General features: G+C 35.3%; 1 protein-coding gene across 1 annotated transcript in view; it reads left to right on the top strand.

The window, feature by feature from the left end:
* Rep (Rab escort protein) overlaps nt 1-19,407 on the top strand; it is a 246,581-nt gene that overhangs the window by 130,653 nt on the left and 96,521 nt on the right. Inside the window, exon 8 of the mRNA XM_090395371.1 lies at nt 7,851-7,966. Within this exon, the coding sequence (XP_090251497.1) occupies nt 7,851-7,966 (116 nt within the window). The remainder of the gene's footprint in view (nt 1-7,850; nt 7,967-19,407) is intronic.

The following is a 19,407-nucleotide window of genomic DNA, read 5'->3' as shown; positions in this document are numbered from 1 at the left end:
TGAGTTTACAAAGTTAAAAACCAGGGTTTCTGGAAGGGAAAACCCTACTCACCTGTGTACATTAGTAATAATGTAAACTTAATAATGTGATACTGTCATAGTAGCCTGTTTATCCCTTAAGGATACATATCAGGAAATTGATGATGAAGATGGATGAATAGAAACCTATTGACCTTGCACGGCAACAACCTCTTTAGGCTTCCAGTAAGCAATGTATTAGTATTTTGCTCGATAATAAGTCATCGACCATTTAGAGCTGTAGTTAGCATTTACTCCTCTGACTATGGAAAGTATACTTTTAATGCAGCAATAATTTTCTGCTGTGTTTAAGTATTGTTCTTGGAAACAGCACTATGCATGAATGGTTGGCTTGGCTGAAGAGACTTGATGTCACATCACTTCCACATTAATGATTCTGATGAGTTACTACTGTTCTTTTCCATTAATTCATGAACCAGATGTTTCTATGTCTGAACAAAATGTTAGTTTCATTGTGCATAAATAGGTATCTAAGAAATGGTGTCCATTTTCTTTTCTTTTTTTTTTTTTCTCTTGTGTTTTCTGTAAAGAAATGTCAAATGTACAGAGCTAGAGCTATATTGATTTAAACCAAATGAAGTATACATTGAGATATGCATTCTTACTGATTTAGGGGCAGTGATAATCTTGCTAGAAGAAATTCCTAGTTACTAGTTCAGCCAATTATGTACCATCTCTTCCATTTCAGCATTCAGTGGAAGTGCTGTTCTTGGAGTCCGTTTCAAAGGACTGAAGAAATGGAAGTCATAGAGGCCCAGATTTCCTGAAGAATTTTCTTTTAAGTAGGAGATACCTTAGGCCAACATGTTGTTGCATAGCATTTTATGACCTGACCGATATTGTCTTTCTGTTTCTGTGTTGAATTGTGAACAAATAAGAGGACAAACAATTGTTAAAGACTGGGGCAGTGGATGCACTATCATTGTGGAGATATGCAAACTATAAGATAGCAAAAAAAGGAGATGAAACGGGGGGGGGGGGATAAGGGTAAAAAAAAAAGAAAGAATATGTGATGTATTGCAAATTCTATTATTATAAAAGCTTGTTTTCTGAAAGCAAAGATTCACAATTTGATTGTTATAGGCTAGCAAATAGAACAAGTGGAATACAAGAATTATTTACATGTAAACACAAGGTAAAGGTAATAATTTATTATAAGGCCATATATTTCTTAAAACTATGGCAAAAGTTTCAATAAAAGAAAGTGGAATATATGATTGTATTAGTCAGACCAAACAACTTGAAAGGAGAGAGATAAGTGTCTTGTTTCTATTGATGATTATGATATAGTAGTCAAAGTGTAGAATAGTAACTGAATAGTTATTTTGTTGTTCTTAAAATACATATATATATATATATATATATATATTTTTTTTTTTTTTTTTATGTCAAGCCATCTAACATGCAAACTTTTATTGTTTGTCTTGGGTAAAGAGATAGATGTGTTATTTTGTTACTTTGGAGGATTTTATATTTATGCTAAGTGAACAATTTTATGTGATTATGAAGTATTAGCTTATAGGAAGATTTTTATGGCATAACAGAAAACAGCTAATTATTTACTAAATTTACCCATAAGTGAGGAGGTTTATCTATGCCGACAACACAGTTATATGCAGTCAAGCAAGGAGTTTTGAAGAAGTTGAGAAGAGGTTGACAGAAGCCTTAGAAATACTCTCCAATTACTATGAGACCAATTGCCTGAAGCCTAACCCAAACAAGACTCAGGTATGTGCTTTACATCTGCACAACAGGGAAGCAAAATGCCAGTTAAACATTGTCTAGAGAGGAAAACACCTCGAACGCTGCAGCAATCCCAAATATCTTGGAGTTAAGCTGGATCGTACCTTGTCATATAAGGTACATTGCCAGGAACTAAAAGGAAAAATCTATGCAAGAAATAACATCATAAGAAAAATGACCGGCACGACGTGGGGAGCTCAACCAGAGGTACTTCACTCGACAGCTTTGGCATTGTGTTTTGCTGCAGGGGAGTATGCTGCCCCAGTGTGGGTGGCATCCAGCCATGCGAAACACGTTGATGTGGCTTTAAATGATACCATTAGGATCATAACCGGATGCCTAAGACCAACCCCAGTCAACAAGCTGTATCCCTTAGCAGGCATAGCGCCACCAGGCATAAGACGTCAAGTGGCCGGTGAGATGGAGAAAAAAAAAGCAGATGACGAACGAAAGACATCCAATGTACGGCCATATCATCACGGCTTCTCGACTCAAATCAGAGCATAGTTTTATCCAAAGAACTAAGCCATTGATCCATAAACCTGAGAAGCGACGCCTTATTCTATGGAGGGAATCGGTTCAACTTCAAGAAACCCCCATAATTAAGGAAGAGTTAACCAAGGGATATCACCTACCCTATAGCACTTGGAGGACTCTGAACCGTCTTAGAGTGGGAGTGTCCAGATGCAGAAGTAACCTGATGAAATAGGGTTATGCAGATGATGACAGCTGTGACTGCGGAGACACCCAAACAGGCAAACATCTTTTATGTTGCCCAGATCTAATCGATGTGTGCTTCACGGATGACATTCTGATGGTCAATGACAAGGCAATACAAGCCGCTGTTTTTTGGATGGAGAGGATATGATTGGTGTTCCGGACTTGGAAAGTAAAGTAAGTGTTTACTAAATTCCTATAAGTTGCAGACATGGAAATATTTAAAAGACAGAATTGACTTCTTTCAGTGTTATGATCTCAGTTAAGGAATTACGTTAAGAAGACACACACACACAAAACTATCCTGTCACATATAGTTTTCCTGTTCAATCGTTTTAAATTGTTTGATCTATTAGAAATAAAAATTTTTAGTGTTGAAGAGTTAAGAGGTGAAGCACATAAATTTATCACACCTTCCCTTTCATGTTAGGCTCAGTGACCTGCCACAGCCAAACTTGGCTTCTTAAAAGCTTTAGACTGCATAATAATAGCGCAGGTTAATCCTATCCGCTGTGGCTGTAAATTGCATGTATTCTGCTGGCCAGTTTGCCTGTTTTCAAAACCCGAGTTTCTAAGAGGGGGAACCCTGCTAACTCCTTATGAGACCAGCTAACTTGCCTTCATTTTCAAAACCCCGATTAAGTTACTTCACATCCTAAGCAGAATTTGGATCCAGGCATTTTCAGCCATATGGCATCAGCTATACTGACTGAGCTGTGGAAGTTCCTAAATTTGTTTAGATTATAGTAAATTTATTTATTTTATTTACTTTGTGTGTGTATGTGTTATAATTTTATATTTTTTTTTACATAGTTAGAAACCCTGCTCTCAAGTCCAGGGAAAATTCCTGGACTTGAGAGCAGGGGAAACTTGAAACTTTTAAGTTGTTTTGACCTCCAGTAAGCAGGACAACAGTCTCATACTAGGTGATGAAATTCACCTAAGGACATTCATGAACATCCGTGACAGGATTTGAATCATAGCTGTATGGTGAGGAAGGCAAAACTGGAATATGAGAAGAGATTGGCTCTAAGATCCAAAGAAAATCCTAGGGAATTTTTTAGCTATGTGGCTAGTAGGAGGAGAAATGATTGTGGAAGAATGACATTGCGGGATAAAAATGGGAATAGAGTGACTAATGCAGAGGACATAGTGGAGTTGTTCAATGAACACTTTATTGGAGTATTTCATCCTGGAGAAGTAGGTTTAATACTAGAAGGATAGGGCAGGTTCGAGGTTTAGAGGTGCAAGAGGAGAGTGTGTTCCAAATACAGGTAGCCCTCGTATAACACGGTTGTTAGGTTCCTAAAAAATGTCGTGTTATACGAAACAAAGAACTAGTACAAAAAAAAAGGGTTAGGTTCCAAAAGTTAAAAACTATACTATTTTCTTTTTATAACTAAGAGAAATGATAATTGATCAAAAGTATTCCATATTAATATTATTACATAATGTTTACATAATTACATAATGTTTTCTTCGTCATCACTACTAAACACCATTAAACAAGGTCCTTTTCTTTCTGGCAAAATATCCTCATTTTCTGAGCTTTCTTCGGCAACATCTTGAGTTCTATGCTCTACTTGAGCAAAATCTGTTATTTTTGATTGTTTGCTTTTAGCTGAGAGAACTTTATAGATTTCGTTGTATGGAGCTAAGCACTTGTGAGGTTTCTCTTAAATTTTGTGCTTCTTTCAGTGGAAGGATCTTCATTTAGAAAATATAACTCCAATTGTTCAGCTAAGTCTAGGCCTTTCTTTATGCTTTTTAGGGTAAAATGTTTAACTTCATTGTTTCTATCTGTGCTATCGTCCTCTGAATTAATTTGGTTTATCCCAGAGGCAATTTCCACCAAATTTGCTTCATCACTCTCTTCTTCCACCAATAATTCTTCATTATCTTCGACATTCATATCATCAAAGCCTTTCCCTCCTATAGACTTAGCAAGTTCTATTATTGCATGCATTATGTTTTCTGCTGGCTCGATTAGATTTTTGCTTTAAAATGACTCTGGTCATATATTTTTGCAACAGGCATTTAACATTGCCGGTTTTATTTCTTTTATGGATGAAGTTATGAGATTAATACAGTCCAAAATTATAAAACGTTCCCATGACTTCGATGGATTCGTCATCGACTTTATTCAAAACATATTGCAATGATTTCCTGATGTAATTAGTTTTAAATATAGCTATAATTCCCTGATCTAACGATTGAAATAATGAACTTGTATTTGGTGATAAGAAAATTATTTTGACATTTGGGTGATTTAAATCTTTCTGATGGCTGGGTGCATTATCCAATATCAGTAGAACTTTAAAATCTAGATAAGTAGTTTTCCACACTTGGCATAAAACAGTTTAGAAACCATTTTTTAAATAAATTAAAACTTTCTTATTTGCCATCCAATATACCAATAAAGCACTCTTATTTAGGTTTTTCATTGCACGAGGATTGAGGGATTTATAAACTAGCATTGGTTTTACCACGTGCATTTACTTATGTGCAGTAATGCTTCAGGCGTTACTGCACGTAAATAATATTACACGGTCTTTTGATGCTTTAAAACCTGGTGCAACTTTTTCATTTTTTGAAATAAATGTTCTCTTGGGCATTTTTTCTATCAATGACTCATCTCATTGGCATTAAAAACCTAATGCATTGTATATCCACCCTGTTCAATAATTTTTTGCAATTCCTTTGGATAAGTTTTGGCAGCTTCATTATCATCTGATGCGCTTTCCCCTGAAAAGCGTTTTCTAAAATGACTGAACCAACCTTTACTAGCAACAAAGTTGGGGTTAATAGCGGATTCTCCATTTTCTTTTAAGTAGTTGTAAATTTTAAAGCTTTATGTTTAATAACATTGGTATCTCCAGTGAGATCTGTTTTTTGAGCAGTTATCAATCCAAATACAAAGAACATTTTCCATTTTTTTCAAGTATTGGTGCTCTGGGACGAGCTGTCATATTTGCCGAGATAGAACAACCTGCAGAAACGAAAGCTCTAATTTTCTGTTTGTTTTTCTGTAGGGTCCGGATTGTTGCTTCATTTAAATCCAAGGTTTTTGCAACATATGATACTTTTCCCCCTTTTTAAGACAATCCAAAATCTGTATTTTTAATTCTAGCGAGATGAAATGTCTTTTAAGAGGTACTCTTTTACTTCCAGCAGACATTGTTCGGGGCTAGAAATTAATTCATCAAAAAAGAAATATTTAACACTTTTTTGAAAATGGTTCAATAATACATACAAAGAATAGTACAAAGAAAATAAACACTGAAAGTCTTAAAATATGTTTAATACTCCACAAACAAAATGAATTTAAAATTCTAATAAATTCTAAAATTTATTAGAATTTTAAATTCTGTATTTTTTAGCATACAGAATTTTTAAATTCTGTATGCAAATCTGACGTGACATACATGCTCAAATGAAAAATATCGAATTAGATGGTGCTTGCTCTTAAAAGTTCTCATCATGTCCTGTGTTGTACGGGAATTTCCCCAGTTCTCGAACTGTGTTAGCGTGAGAACATGTTGTAGGAATGCTTTGTTATATGGGGATTTTCCCCAATTCTCGAACCGTTAGAGTGAAACCGTGTTGTAGGAATGCTGTGTTATATCAGTAAAGGTGTGGGACTGGATGGTATTTCACCATGGGTTTTGAGAGAATGTGCTAAAGAACTGACAGCTCCGTTGACCTGACTATTCAATGAAAGTCTGGCTACAGGAAAGGCGCCCAGGGAATGCAAGGAAGGTAAGATAGTGCCATTGCATAAAGGTGGTAGCAGACTGAAAGTGTCTAATTATAGACCAGTTTGTATGTCATCAGTAGTTAGTAAGATCTTGGAGAAAGTAGTGAAGGACCATATACAGCATTGGGCAGATGAGGGTAATGTTATCTGTAAGAATCAGCATGGATTTGTTAAAGGATGCTCTTGCTTTAGTAATATGATTGCCTTTTATGATAAAGTGACAAGAGCAGTTGATGAGGAAAAGGCATATACTGCCATTTTTTTGGATTTTGCAAAGGCATTTGACAGGGTGCCACATGATAAACTGATATTTAAGTTGCAGTGCATGGTTTTAGATGTCGGTTAGTCTACTGGATTCAGGATGGGCTGTCCTATAGGTATCAGAGAGTTGTGTATGGTGGCGCAGTTTCAAGGAGGCAGACGGTTACAAGGTTACACAGGGCTCAGTACTGGGACCTGTATTGTTTAACCTTTATATCAATGACATTGTCAATGGATTGCAAGGGGATATTCAGTTGTTTGCAGATGATGTGAAGCTGGGAAGGGTTATTAGTAATAGTGCAGATGTGGCAGCCCTGCTAGAGGATTTGAATAAACTAGACAGATGGGCAAATGAATGGGGGGGTGTTGGTTTAATGCAGGAAAATGTAACGTCTTGAAGTTTGGGATACATCAGTGGGAGGCTGCATACTCGATTGGAGGAGCTGTACTGGAGGAAGTAGAGGAAACAAGAGGTCTGGGAGCAATCATTAATAGAAAACTGAAATTCAGGGTGCATATTGTAAAGGTAGTGAAGGTAACCCAGAGGATTGCTGCAATACCGAGAAGGACGCTGACCTGCAGAGATAAAAGAGTTATCGTTCCATTGTATAAGACCCTGATCAGACCACACTTAGACTATTGTTCTCAAATTTGGCCCCCAGGATTTGAAGGGGGGATAAATTAACTGTGGAAAGGGTACAGAGGTAGATAACAAATTGTACAGGACTGTACAATGTTAGTTATGAGGATCAGCTAATGGAATGTTGACTGCAGAGTTTGGTGGATAGAAGAAGGAGAGGTGATATGATTGAGACTCTTAAACTGTTGAGAGGTAGTTACAGGGTTGACACTGGGGAGTTCTTTCACTTGGTGGAACAGTGGGAAGGAGCAAGAACAAGGGGAGGGGGAGCATCCCTGGAAGTTACAAAAGGAAGCTGTGAGCAAGAGGGTGAGGGTGGTTTCTGTGCATGGAAGGTGGTTGAACTGTGTAATACATTGCCTCATATAGTGACGAGAGCAAAAACGGTCAGTGAGTTCAAGGAGTGGTATGATGGACTTTGTGTTTCCTAGGAAGGACCTCCCATAATGAGTCTCTTGACTCCATGGTGGCCTGAATAATAATAATGATAATAGTTTGTTGGTTGGAAAGTCAGTATGCCTTCCACTTTGCCAACTATGACAGCAAATTTTAAGGGAAAATAATTTTTAACATAATTCTAGAAAAAATAATTTTCATGTGTTACAGGAAAATAATTTGTAATAAGAAGTACTTTAATGAGATGAATTTTCCATTTGTTTTAAAATATACTGATTTCAAGCATTTAATTGTTAGGTTTTGAAGGGCGTCCATTCCTGGAATTTTTGAAATCCAAGAAGTTGACACCTAGTGTAGAACATTATGTTCTATATGCAATAGCAATGGTGGATGAGTGTACACCTACTCTACAGGTAATTTGATATTTAGTGGTTAATGATATTTTAATAGTTAATTGTGAGAGACTATAGCAGGATATTTGTTGTGCATTTATCACAACAAATATCTTTAGCAGTTATTCAACGGCATAAAAAGTGTTTTCAGTCAAGATGCGAATAACAGTAAAAATATACAGAATGGGGTGGAAGATCTCAAACAATTTAATAAAAAATAAAAGGTTGCTTTTCACAGAAAATATAAAGTTAAAAAAAAATACTGTAAAATCTGCAGTACCTGTAGTATTTCTTATGTTGGTCAAATGAGCTGATCAGGAGAAATATGTTAAAAATAAAAAAGAACTTTTTAAGAATGTGGAGAAAAACGAGCACATAAATCAAGAATAGCATTTCATGTTACCAAAAAAAATAAATCACCAAGCAAATTGACAACTCACTAAACTGCCATATATAGAATTCAGCAATTATGTACAAGGGTGTGCTGAAAAGTTGTGATAATCACCATGAAGGAATTGACATGTCTAACGTATTCTTATATATCCTAAAAGAAAAAGAACAAATTCTTACAATTTGATGAAACATGGGAGTTAAAGGGTTTTAATATATGTTCTTTCTTATGGTTATATCAGTTGCTTTAATATCATTTTTGTTCTAGGTGTTTATCAGAACTTTTCAGCTTACCCCCCCCCCCCCTATTGTACATACATCTAAAGAAGCGAGCGAAATGATATAATGTAATAAAAACCAGGATCTCATCTTAAATCAACTGCAGGCAGCATATGAAAAAATACCTGCATATTAATGAATTAGGTTATGAGAGAAGTTACATAGCATATTGTAACAATGAGCCACATCCTGCAATGATATTCGATGTTTTGCTCAAGTATAATTTGAATAATGATAGTTCTTAATTTAGAAACCTCTCTGTGAATGCCTTTTTTTTTCAATTTTTTTTAATGTAAAGAAGTACACAAAAATGTACAAAACTACTAATTAGATAGTAATTTCTTACCAGAAAAAAAGTAAAGTTGCACATGGTACTTTCCAGACACAAAAGCAAAGTATAACTATGTCAATAGATATGCCGATTGTGTTTGTTTTTACACATCCAAAAGCAACAAACTTGTTTTTGTTGCTTTTAAATGTGTAGTGCTCAGAAATTGGCAATCATACTACATCACATGATAAACTAAAAATTAAAACATCACAATATCATGGCACAAATAGGTTTTAAAAACTGAGATGGTTCTGGCCACCCTCTATTGGAGTGAATGTTGAGCATAATTATAAGAAAATTGCTTGGTGCAGAGTCTGCTTCTCCCATGGTGACCCACTCCACCTTGGAAGAGTGTAATATATTTGTCTGGATGAATGTATGGAGGTGAAAGACAATCATAAACATCCATGTCTTAGGTGGGATTCGAACCCATTGCCTCTTGATTGGAGAGATACATTAACCACTTGGCCGGCCAGCTGGCCAAGGAAAGCATTTCTGTGAAACTCCAATAACTCAGCATCCATTGCTACTGAGAATACAAATCCCATGCACAACTATATAAAAATACTCATAATTTATAATTATGAATCTCTTTTACAATTGTTTCTCTACATTAGAATTGTATTAGTTTTGGTTTGTAATGAAGTATAATTGGCACTTGCAATGTGCCTGATCAGAAATTGATATTTATATTAAAATAAAATGTAAAGTATGCAAAATTTATTGGACTTGCCAGTTATTTGATAGTTGTAATAATTTCGATGGTTCTGTATTGCAATTCACATTTGTTAAATGTACTGTGATATCTGTCATCCATCATAATGACATTCTCTTTTCGCTAACAACAAACGAAATGTCAGCCGTAATTGACTTATTATTTGCCACTTAGTGGAACAAGTGTGCATGCTCAAGTGTTGATGGATAATTGATTCCTGACAGAGAGAGCATTCAGTACCTGGTTTACAAGAAGAAAAAGAATGAAAGTTTCAGAGCCCAGACCAGAGAATTAGGAGTAGTGAGTGTGTCTAGTGTGAATGAATTTATGGGAAGGTATGACAGCTGGTTGGGTGATTTATAGCCTCCCTCAATGAGTCCTTGACTCTCTAGAGGTCTCAGATAATAATAATAATTTTGTTTTAGCAAGTTTTTTCTTGACTCTCTGGAGGTCTCAGATAATAATAATAATTTTGTTTTAGCAAGTTTTTAAGAAAACTTGACAATTTTCAACCGATTCAAGTAAATCTTGGATCGGTTGAAAATTGGAGAAAAACCAGGAGTTGTTGCAAGGACTCTGAATTTAAATGAATCAACAATTCGAACAATCAAACAAAATTAACATAAAATCTGAGAAAGTGTTATTGCTGGGTCAACGGTAAGTGCAAAGCACGTTACTCGTGTTCACTATATTCTAATAGAAAAAAATGAAGAAATCTCTAATGATTTGGATACAAGATTGCACTCGAAAGAAAATTCCTTTGGATGGACACCTTATTAAGCAAAAAGCTCTCAAAGTTTATAAACATTTAAAAGAACTTGATCAAGATTCTTCAGAAGAAATCTCTCAGGATGGATTTTCTGCCAGTAAGGGTTGGTTCGAAAACTTTAAAAAGCGGTTTCCTTTGTATAATCTTAAATTCCAGGAAGAATCAACAGATGTTGAAGCTGCCCAGAAATACCCAGCAGAACTTTTAAAAATCATTAAAGAAGGTGGTTACAGTGCAGACCAGGTGTTCAATGCAGATGAATCTGGATTATATTGGAAAAAAATGCCAAAATGCACCTATATTTCAAAAAATGAAAGATCAGCTCCTGGATTCAAAGTTTCCAAAGATAGAATTACTCTACTGTTTTTGTAGTAATGCATCAGGTGATTACATGACAAAACCACTGTTTATTAACCGATCTGCAAATCCTCGTGCGATGAAAGGGCTCGACAAGTCCATCCTTCCTGTTTATTGGCGGGCCAACAAAAAAGGCATGGGTTACAGCTAGCATGTTTGAAAATTGGTTTTTCAAGTGTTTTGTACCCGATGTAGAAAGTTACACAAAGAAAAAGAATATGGACTTCAAAATTCTGCTAATTTTAGATAACGCACCAGGCCACCCAACAAATTTAAGCCATCCGAATATTAAAATAACTCTTTTGCCATCTAATATACTTCACTTATTCAACCGCTCTACCAAGGAATAATATCAACATTTAAGTCATATTATATTCAGCGAACATTTCAATTAATTTTGGAAAAAATGGAATTTAATCCAAACATGATACTGCCTCAAGCGTGGAAAGAGTTTTCAATATTGAATTGTGTAAAAATTATTTCTCTGTCCATTAAGGAATTACAACTCTATGCTGAATGCTTGCTGGAAAAAAATATGGCCTGAAGCCATTCTGGAACAAAATTTCGTACTTCCAGTGGATGCCAAGCTACGTCGTATAATAAATGTCGCACACATTTTTGGTGGAGAGGGCTTTTGTGATATGGTTGAAAACAAAATTAGTGAATTAATTGATGGAGAAACAGATTTAAAAGAGGAGGAACTGGTACAATTAATAGATGGCATCGAACCAAATGGCATGGAAAGTTCTGCCGAAGATTCTGATTGTGATGAATCCGTTAAAGAATTCAGTTTAAAGAAATTAGCAGAAGGATTGGACTTGGCAAGAAAGTTAGGAAGTTATTTTACGGATAATGATCCCTCAATGGAGCGCTTGGGAAAATTCACGAGACAATTGGATATTTGTTTAGCACCATATTATGAACTTAATAAAAAATTGCAACATAGTGGAAAGCAAAGTCTTATTACTGACTTCTTGATGACTAAACTAGCCGAAGTATGCAATGAGAATTATACAAATGATGTCCAAGAGATTTCAAGTGGTGACGACCTCCGGCCACTTAAAGAACATCTACAAAATGTTATTTCTGAAGACTGTGATGACGATTAAAATATGCACTTTATTTTATTGTGTCTAAAACATTTATGCATTTTGTGCAATGAAATTTATGTACAATTTGTAATTTTTAGAATTTTATGCTACGTATTTGTCATAGTTTAGGTTTTCTTAACTTACATGAATTACCTGAATTAAATAAAAAATATTGTTTTTGTTGGATATGTCATTGTTGTTTATATAATTTTAAAAAAAAACGATTTCGGAACCTAACCCTACTTTTTCTATGTGATCTATGTCTCTTATAATGCAATTTATATAACGCGGCATTTCTATGGAACATAACTTCCGCATTATACGAGGGTTATCTGTATATTTTTATTTACTGTGTTTATGCATGTTTCGCTGCCTCACAGGTATAAAGATTCTATAAACTCCAGGAAATGACAGTGCAAAAAAAAAGTTTAACCATTTTTTAGGTTCTGTCAAAGATAAGATCTGTATACCATATCTCTTGTACCTGCAATTTATTACTTTTAGCCAATCTAGAACATCTGTAGCAGTTTCATGAGGAACATAAAAATTACATTAAATATCATAAGTTGAGTCTGAGCTTTCAGAACATGCACCTCCAAGCATAGCGTTCTCTGAAATAATATTAAAGTTCACAAGGTTTAGCAACTTCTACTAAGTAGTAATATAATTAAATCAATGAATTGCTTTTATTCCATGTGGGAGGTAATTCTATTTAACACTGCTCAACTATTTATTTATTTTTATTAATACATTTTGCTCCACCATGTTTGTTAGGACTTGTTACTGCTTTACTAAAAGTCATGATTTCATGGCTGTATTGTTAATCCTTCTGTTATATATCCTTGAACTTTTTCAACTACAAAAAAAAGGTATGAAGAAAGAAGATTTTTTATGTAAGTATTCTGTTATTGATTGATGTTTGGGAGTTTCAGGATTAATGTTTGTTAATGTTCATTCACATTGTAAGATCATTTGCTTTTCTGAACCAACAGTGACAGCGAAAGTTGTTTGGACATGATTCAGCTATTTGCACTGTTGAAAGAAGAAGATGTCAAAGGCTTGTGATGTTCTAATGTCACAAGGCTTTCATTTTCTACCAGTTTGGAGATATTGTAATAATGTGGTGGGCTGTGCCATATGTAATAATTATATATTCTGTTCTCTGTTATGTTTATTTACTACCTTGCTTTAACCCTGCCCTGTCTTCTGTTTTCTCTTTACTCAATATTCGGGAATGGTCGGTTGCCGCCATATATGTATTTCTACTATATCTTAAGTTTTAAAAGAGGTAAACTGTGAGTAGACATAACTATATATAATAAATAACGGAAAAACTCACGTAGAAATATTATTTAATGGTATAATTTTCGCCCGTGTGTCACAGGCATCTTCAGTACAATTAGGCACAAAAATCAAACATTAACTGACAATTCCAAAAATTTTTGGAATTGTCAGTTAATGTTTGATTTTTGTGCCTAATTGTACTGAAGATGCCTGTGACACACGGGCGAAAATTATACCATTAAATAATATTTCTACGTGAGTTTTTCCGTTATTTATTATATATACTATATCTTATTTCTCACACTCTATAGTCTAACACATTTATTTGTTTAATGACTGTGCCAGTTAGACTAAGAGTACGAGAATATAAGATCTTAAATCAAAGACAAAGCAGATATCGTTTATATTCCCCACTTATGTATACCCTTACTTTACTCTAGTTGTGGCTTAAATATAAATCATATAACTTCTATGTTATACAGGTTCAAATTTTTTAGGCTAGTGCATTGACAGAATGAGTCCAATATGTTGTTCACAAACCATTTAATTAAGACAAAAGGAATTAAAGGATGATTCACATACATACACAATGTCATCACAATACTCTTTCTAGTCTCAATTCCTTCTAATCTAACTTTAGTTCTAAGCTAATTCACAATATAGCATAGCATTAACTGAATATGTCATACTTTGGTGAATCCTAATTCACCATTAATATACAATATTTCATAAACATAGACACTTGACATACATTCTTGTTCAGTATTACAACTACTTACAATTCTCTTTCAGCACAGTCTTTCACATTCATATTTTGTTCACATGTAAGTGTGAACAAAATATGACTAATTTCTATTTTCCTGCTAAACTTCTTCCTTGTTGGGGTTGTCAACTATGCCTCTCCTTATGGGACCCTTAACATGGCGGCGATGTATAGCTCCTTCCTTTCGAGATGATCAACACAATATTTCTCACATGGCGATGGACCCACGTAGAAGACTCGGAACCCACGACACTTTTCTTTAGATTTCTAACAACAAACCCAGTGTGACGGTGAACTCAGGTAAGAGAAGGCTTAGAAAATCCTAAGACAAAATTTCTTTCAGTGACTTGCCTAATATAGGCCCGGACCTCCGTTGTGCACATGCACATCTTTCGAAAATGATCACATATTGACCTTCAGATATGCTGATGTTATTCTTCGCGTGTCTTTGGAATTCTCTATCCATGGCATTTGTCACGTATTGACCTCTGGACATGATGACATATGAGAGTATATGACAATTCTCAGAATTCCTCACTAATTTTGGCATTAGACTTACTGATTTAACATTACTTAATAGCCTTACATGATGACGTCATGCACCACATTATTTTAACAAAGGTTCAATATAATATTATTACAGAAAAGATTATTTCAGTCAAAAAATTAACATTACTTTAAGTACATTCTCCTAAAAAAAAAAAAAAAAGTTACGAAGTCACATATCGTGAGAGATTTTACAATACCATGTACCTCCTGACTGGTAGAAAATTGCTACCATTTATATGCTACTTTTTACTGCTCCCCCTATTTCCAACATTCACTCTGATCTCTTGATTATTTATCCCTCAAAGTTGATTTTTTGCAGTCTAATTAGCTCAACCATAAGATCATCTTCCTTGGAAACTGCAGTGTTCATAATTCAAACTGGCTTCTCTTAATTTCCCAGATCAGGCTGAAAGAGATGCCAAAGTATATGCTTTTAGTAATGATCTAGCACAAATTATCCATCTTTCAACCAGACAGGGGGGAGGGATATTTCCATATGTAATTTACCATCTTCACTAAAAAATTGTAAAAAAAAAAAATTATGTTCCCGTTTGCATAGGTTTGATCTTTTTATTGCTTATTTTCATGCCAAATTTATTACAACTGCTATTCACTTTAGTTAGAGAATCCGTGAGATTTGCACTGGATATGTTTAAGAGTACATCATCATCTGTATAAAGCAAATTACTAAGTTTGATATCTCCAGTTCAAAAATAAGGTCAATGTCACAACAATACATCATATCTCACACTTGATTTTACATCAAACCATTTTCCTGTATCTCCTTCAATTCTACATGCTGACTTACAACTTAAATATTTACTATGTATTGCTCTGTATAATGCTGACCGAGTGGTTAGTGTATCCACTCTCCAGCCAAAAGGCTGTGAGTTCGAATCCCACCGTGGGCATGGATGTTTGTGATTGTCTGTGAAAATACTAGTGGTGGTGATGGGCAGCAGATGGCATTGGTGTAGTTGTAGAGCAGATGTCACGTAATAATAATAAGTGAATAATAATAATGTTCCACTTACTCCATAAAATCGTAGTGTTTTGAAAACCTTTTCTCTGAGCACCTTGTCATATGCCTTTTCCAGATTTCTCAACTGTTTGTCATAAAGTGAAAATCTTCTGATAACCTCTATTTGGCCCTTATCCAACTTCTTTTCCCAGTTTGTTTTCCGTAATTTTTCTTAATATCTTTTTAAGTATGTTTGTATATTACCTGAAATACTTAGTAGAGAAATTCCTCTGTAATTCGCACATTTAGTTTGATTCTCTGTTTTTATAGATGGGAACTATGAGCACTGCACTTCAATGATATGGAATTTCACCTTCTGACTTGGCTGTCTGAATTATGCAGTGCAAAACTTTTATACCTCCATTATTTAAGCATTTCTGGTCAAATACCAGCTGCCTTTTCACATTTCTAAGGATGGCCTCCAGAAATTTTGCCATCTTCCTGATATTTATTTTCTATATTCTTACAAAAGTTTTCCCATGAATTTCGTTTAGCTACTTTTATACATAGCTTAGCTCTCTTACGTTCTTCTCTATTCTTTTAGAGCATCTGCTGATTTGCTAGGAACTTTTGGTGGGCTTTCTTTTTCTTCTTTCTGTTTTCTTTTTCCAGGACTGCTGCTTTAACATTTTGTGTCCACCATGGGGTGGATACAAAATGTTAAAGCAGCATTTATATTTCTATCTTATTTCCTTATCAAGCTTATTTTTCTATCTTTGCAGACATCTTCACCACATAACTCTCTTGCTGAATCAATCAATGTTTTCTTTAGAGATTGCTACTGAGACTCCAAGGTTTGGTTGTTGTTTTCAAACTATTTCAGTTTTTCTTCAGTAATCTTTGTATAGCTGAGTCTACAGTTTACCTACAAAAGCTGCTCAACTTTATTTTAAAACTTTCTTACATACTATTCTTTCCCTTGTGATATCCATTTTTATTCTACTTAGCACTAAGTAATGTTCACTTCTAATTTCAAATCCTCTGTGCACTCTTATCCTGGACAAGCATGAAGATATCACTGTCAGCAATGACATAGTCAATGAGGCTTTTCTTATTTCTTGTATCTTCTTTCTGTGTGAAATTGTGCACATTTTTATGTTGGAACATGGTGTTAGTAATGACTAGTCCATATCGTGAGCAAAAATCCAGCAGATACTTACCATTATTATCAGCTTTGCTCTTTTTTTCAAATTTTCCCAGAACATTTCTTTATGCTTGGTGAGATTCACTTCATACTCTGTTTAGATCTTCAACAAATACCACTTTTTCCATTTTCCTTATATCAGCTACCTGCTCTAATGACTCAACAAATTCCTCCACTTCTTCCTTAGAAGAACCTTCTGTTGGACCATAGGCACCAGTAAGTTCATTGTCCATTTCCCCATTTAAGTTTGTCCACATAACTACTTGAAACTGCCTTCCAATCAAAAAGTTTACTTCATGTTTGGTGTGTAATGCTATTGCTACTCCTTCCTTTCCTTGATCATTATTGCCTGAATATGGCCTGTGTAGCTCAGTGGAAGTGGCGCTTGCGTCCTCTGCGCTTGGTCACTCGAAGTCAGACTTAAGTTCAAGTCTAGTCGCCGACTGGAGGAACTTTTTCTAAGCCTTTCTTCGACCGATTCCTGAGTTAGTCGATCTCTGGCACAGGCAAGCAGGTTTTTCCTCCCGGAAACGCGGGTTTTTTATCCCGTAAACTCAAGAAAATCGACCGTATACATACATTATTTCAGGCAGTAACATATCTTGTTAGGGTTAGGTACCAAGCAGGTTTTTCCTCCCGGAAACGCAGGTTTTTTATCCCGTAAACTCAAGAAAATCGACTGTAGTACCTACATTATTTCAGGCAGTAACATATCTTGTTAGGGTTAGATACCAAGAGATGGCAGCACTTGTTTGCCAACCTCTTTATCGGCGGCTGCTATAATTAGTGATAGACATGGGCTAGCTATTTCTGATTGGCTACCAGTGGAGATTAAACTGCCCACTCAGTCTCCAAAAGCTAGATAGGGTATAAAGGCCTCATCTACTCCCTATAAGGGAATAAAAGGCATTAGATGATGGTGTTTTTTTTTTTTTACTTATTTTATTATTTAAGATCATGAAAGAAGTGGCTGATAGTAATGTCGATGAAGAGATGACAGTAAGGCATGAAATAGCATACTTAAATAAATAGTGTCATTCACAGAACAAAATGGAAGCTAGAGCAACTGGCAAAGTGAATGGGGAAAGTATGAAAGGATGAGAAACTGGAAATAAAGAGAAAGTATTGTGCGAAGATTCGATGATAAGAGGTATACTTCATGAGAAAGTGACAAAAGCTTGTTTCCTGGGTGCAAAGATCAAGGATGTTAGTGAAGTTATTAGTTTGCAGAAGGGAGGAGTGAAAGAGTTGATGGTTTTGGCAGGAACAAATGATTTTAAAAGGGAGATATGCAATGAGAGTGGAGATATGAAAGTTGTTGAAAGAAGTGAAAAGGGACAAGGGTTTAAGAAGTCTAAGGAAGTAAAGAATGTCAATTTTGGTATTTTGGTATTATACGACACAGTTGAGAAGAAGGGCCATGATTGCTAATAAGTCAGTAAGAAGATTGTGGTGTGCTGTATATAGATGCATGGAGTAAATTTGATAGACAATAGGACTTATATATGTCTGATGGACTACATTGGAATGGTTTTGGAATTTGGAGAAAGTGTTGTTGAGTTTTCTTTAGAAGATTAAAACCAAAGAACTAGAGATATTAGGGGAACGCACTCAAGCATGTGTTTAGACACCCCTGGATGACAGTAAAGTGTGAAATAGCACAATTACATGCTTACTCTGGGGTAAATGAGTGTGTGTGTGTGTGTGTGTGTGTGTACAGAAATGATTATGCAGTGCTGAATGCGATTACACAAGTTTCAGATTTGAGTGAATTGGTAATGACATTACACAAGGGTAATAGTTGGGTCCAAGGAATGTTGAAATGCATGCACATAAATGCCAGTAGTATTAGAAATAAGAGAGTGGAGTTTTTGGCATTGGTCAGCTTGACTTGGTCAAAAATTATAGGCCTCGGTGAGATAGAAAATGATACAGGAATAGAATGTAAAGGATATTGTATTTTCAGGGAGGTTAGATGGAATAGTATAGGAGATGGGGTATTGCTGATGATAGCTGAAGAATTACAACCAAAAATTAGAAATTAAAAGGGATTTTAGGTCTCAGGTAGATGGTTCATTTGAAGCCATCTGGTGTGAGATAGAGGTCAAAAGGACAAAATATATTGTTGAGTACTGCTATAGACCATGGGATCCACAGGAAGATGTAGATGCCATATGTTGGCAGATTAGCACGAGCAGACCAAACAGTTATTATGGGAGACTTTAACTATGGGGACATAGATTGGAGGGAGGAAAGGGGCATTGTAAGATGAAAGTGGGATTTATATAGTTGCTAAGGGATAATTACATAAAATAACTTGTTATAGAGGGGACAAGGGGTTTAAGAATTTTGGATCTGATAATAGAATCAGAAGATATATCCATAACCAAAGTACACACTCTGACTCCAATTGAAGAGAGTGACCATGCAGTCTTGTTCTGGGAATTCTCTGTTAAGAAAGGGTTTACATTGAGCTATAAAGCTGGTAATTATGACAGACTTAGGAGGCATCTTGGACCAGTGCCATTGCTTGAGAAACTACAAGGAAAGAAAGTCAGTAGTTCATGGGAAGTTAGAGATTGTTTGAGAGAAACAGTATTGCTCAAAGGATTACTTGGATGTTGAAAAACATGCTAACAAGTAAAGATAGTGAAGTTTATGACTATGATTTGGCCACATTTTGACTATTGTGCACAGATTTGGTTACCTGGGCTTCTTGGGTTTCATGAGGTGGTAGAGAGGATTCAAAGATTGAGTGACTAATCTAGT

The sequence above is a fragment of the Typopeltis vanoorti genome, chromosome 7 (assembly GCF_054136105.1).
Source record: "Typopeltis vanoorti isolate ZY-2024b chromosome 7, IOZ_Tvanoo_1.0, whole genome shotgun sequence".
Classification (NCBI taxonomy): domain Eukaryota; kingdom Metazoa; phylum Arthropoda; class Arachnida; order Uropygi; family Thelyphonidae; genus Typopeltis; species Typopeltis vanoorti.
Note: the sequence above shows the minus strand (reverse complement) of the source record. Positions and strands in the feature narration are given on the sequence as shown.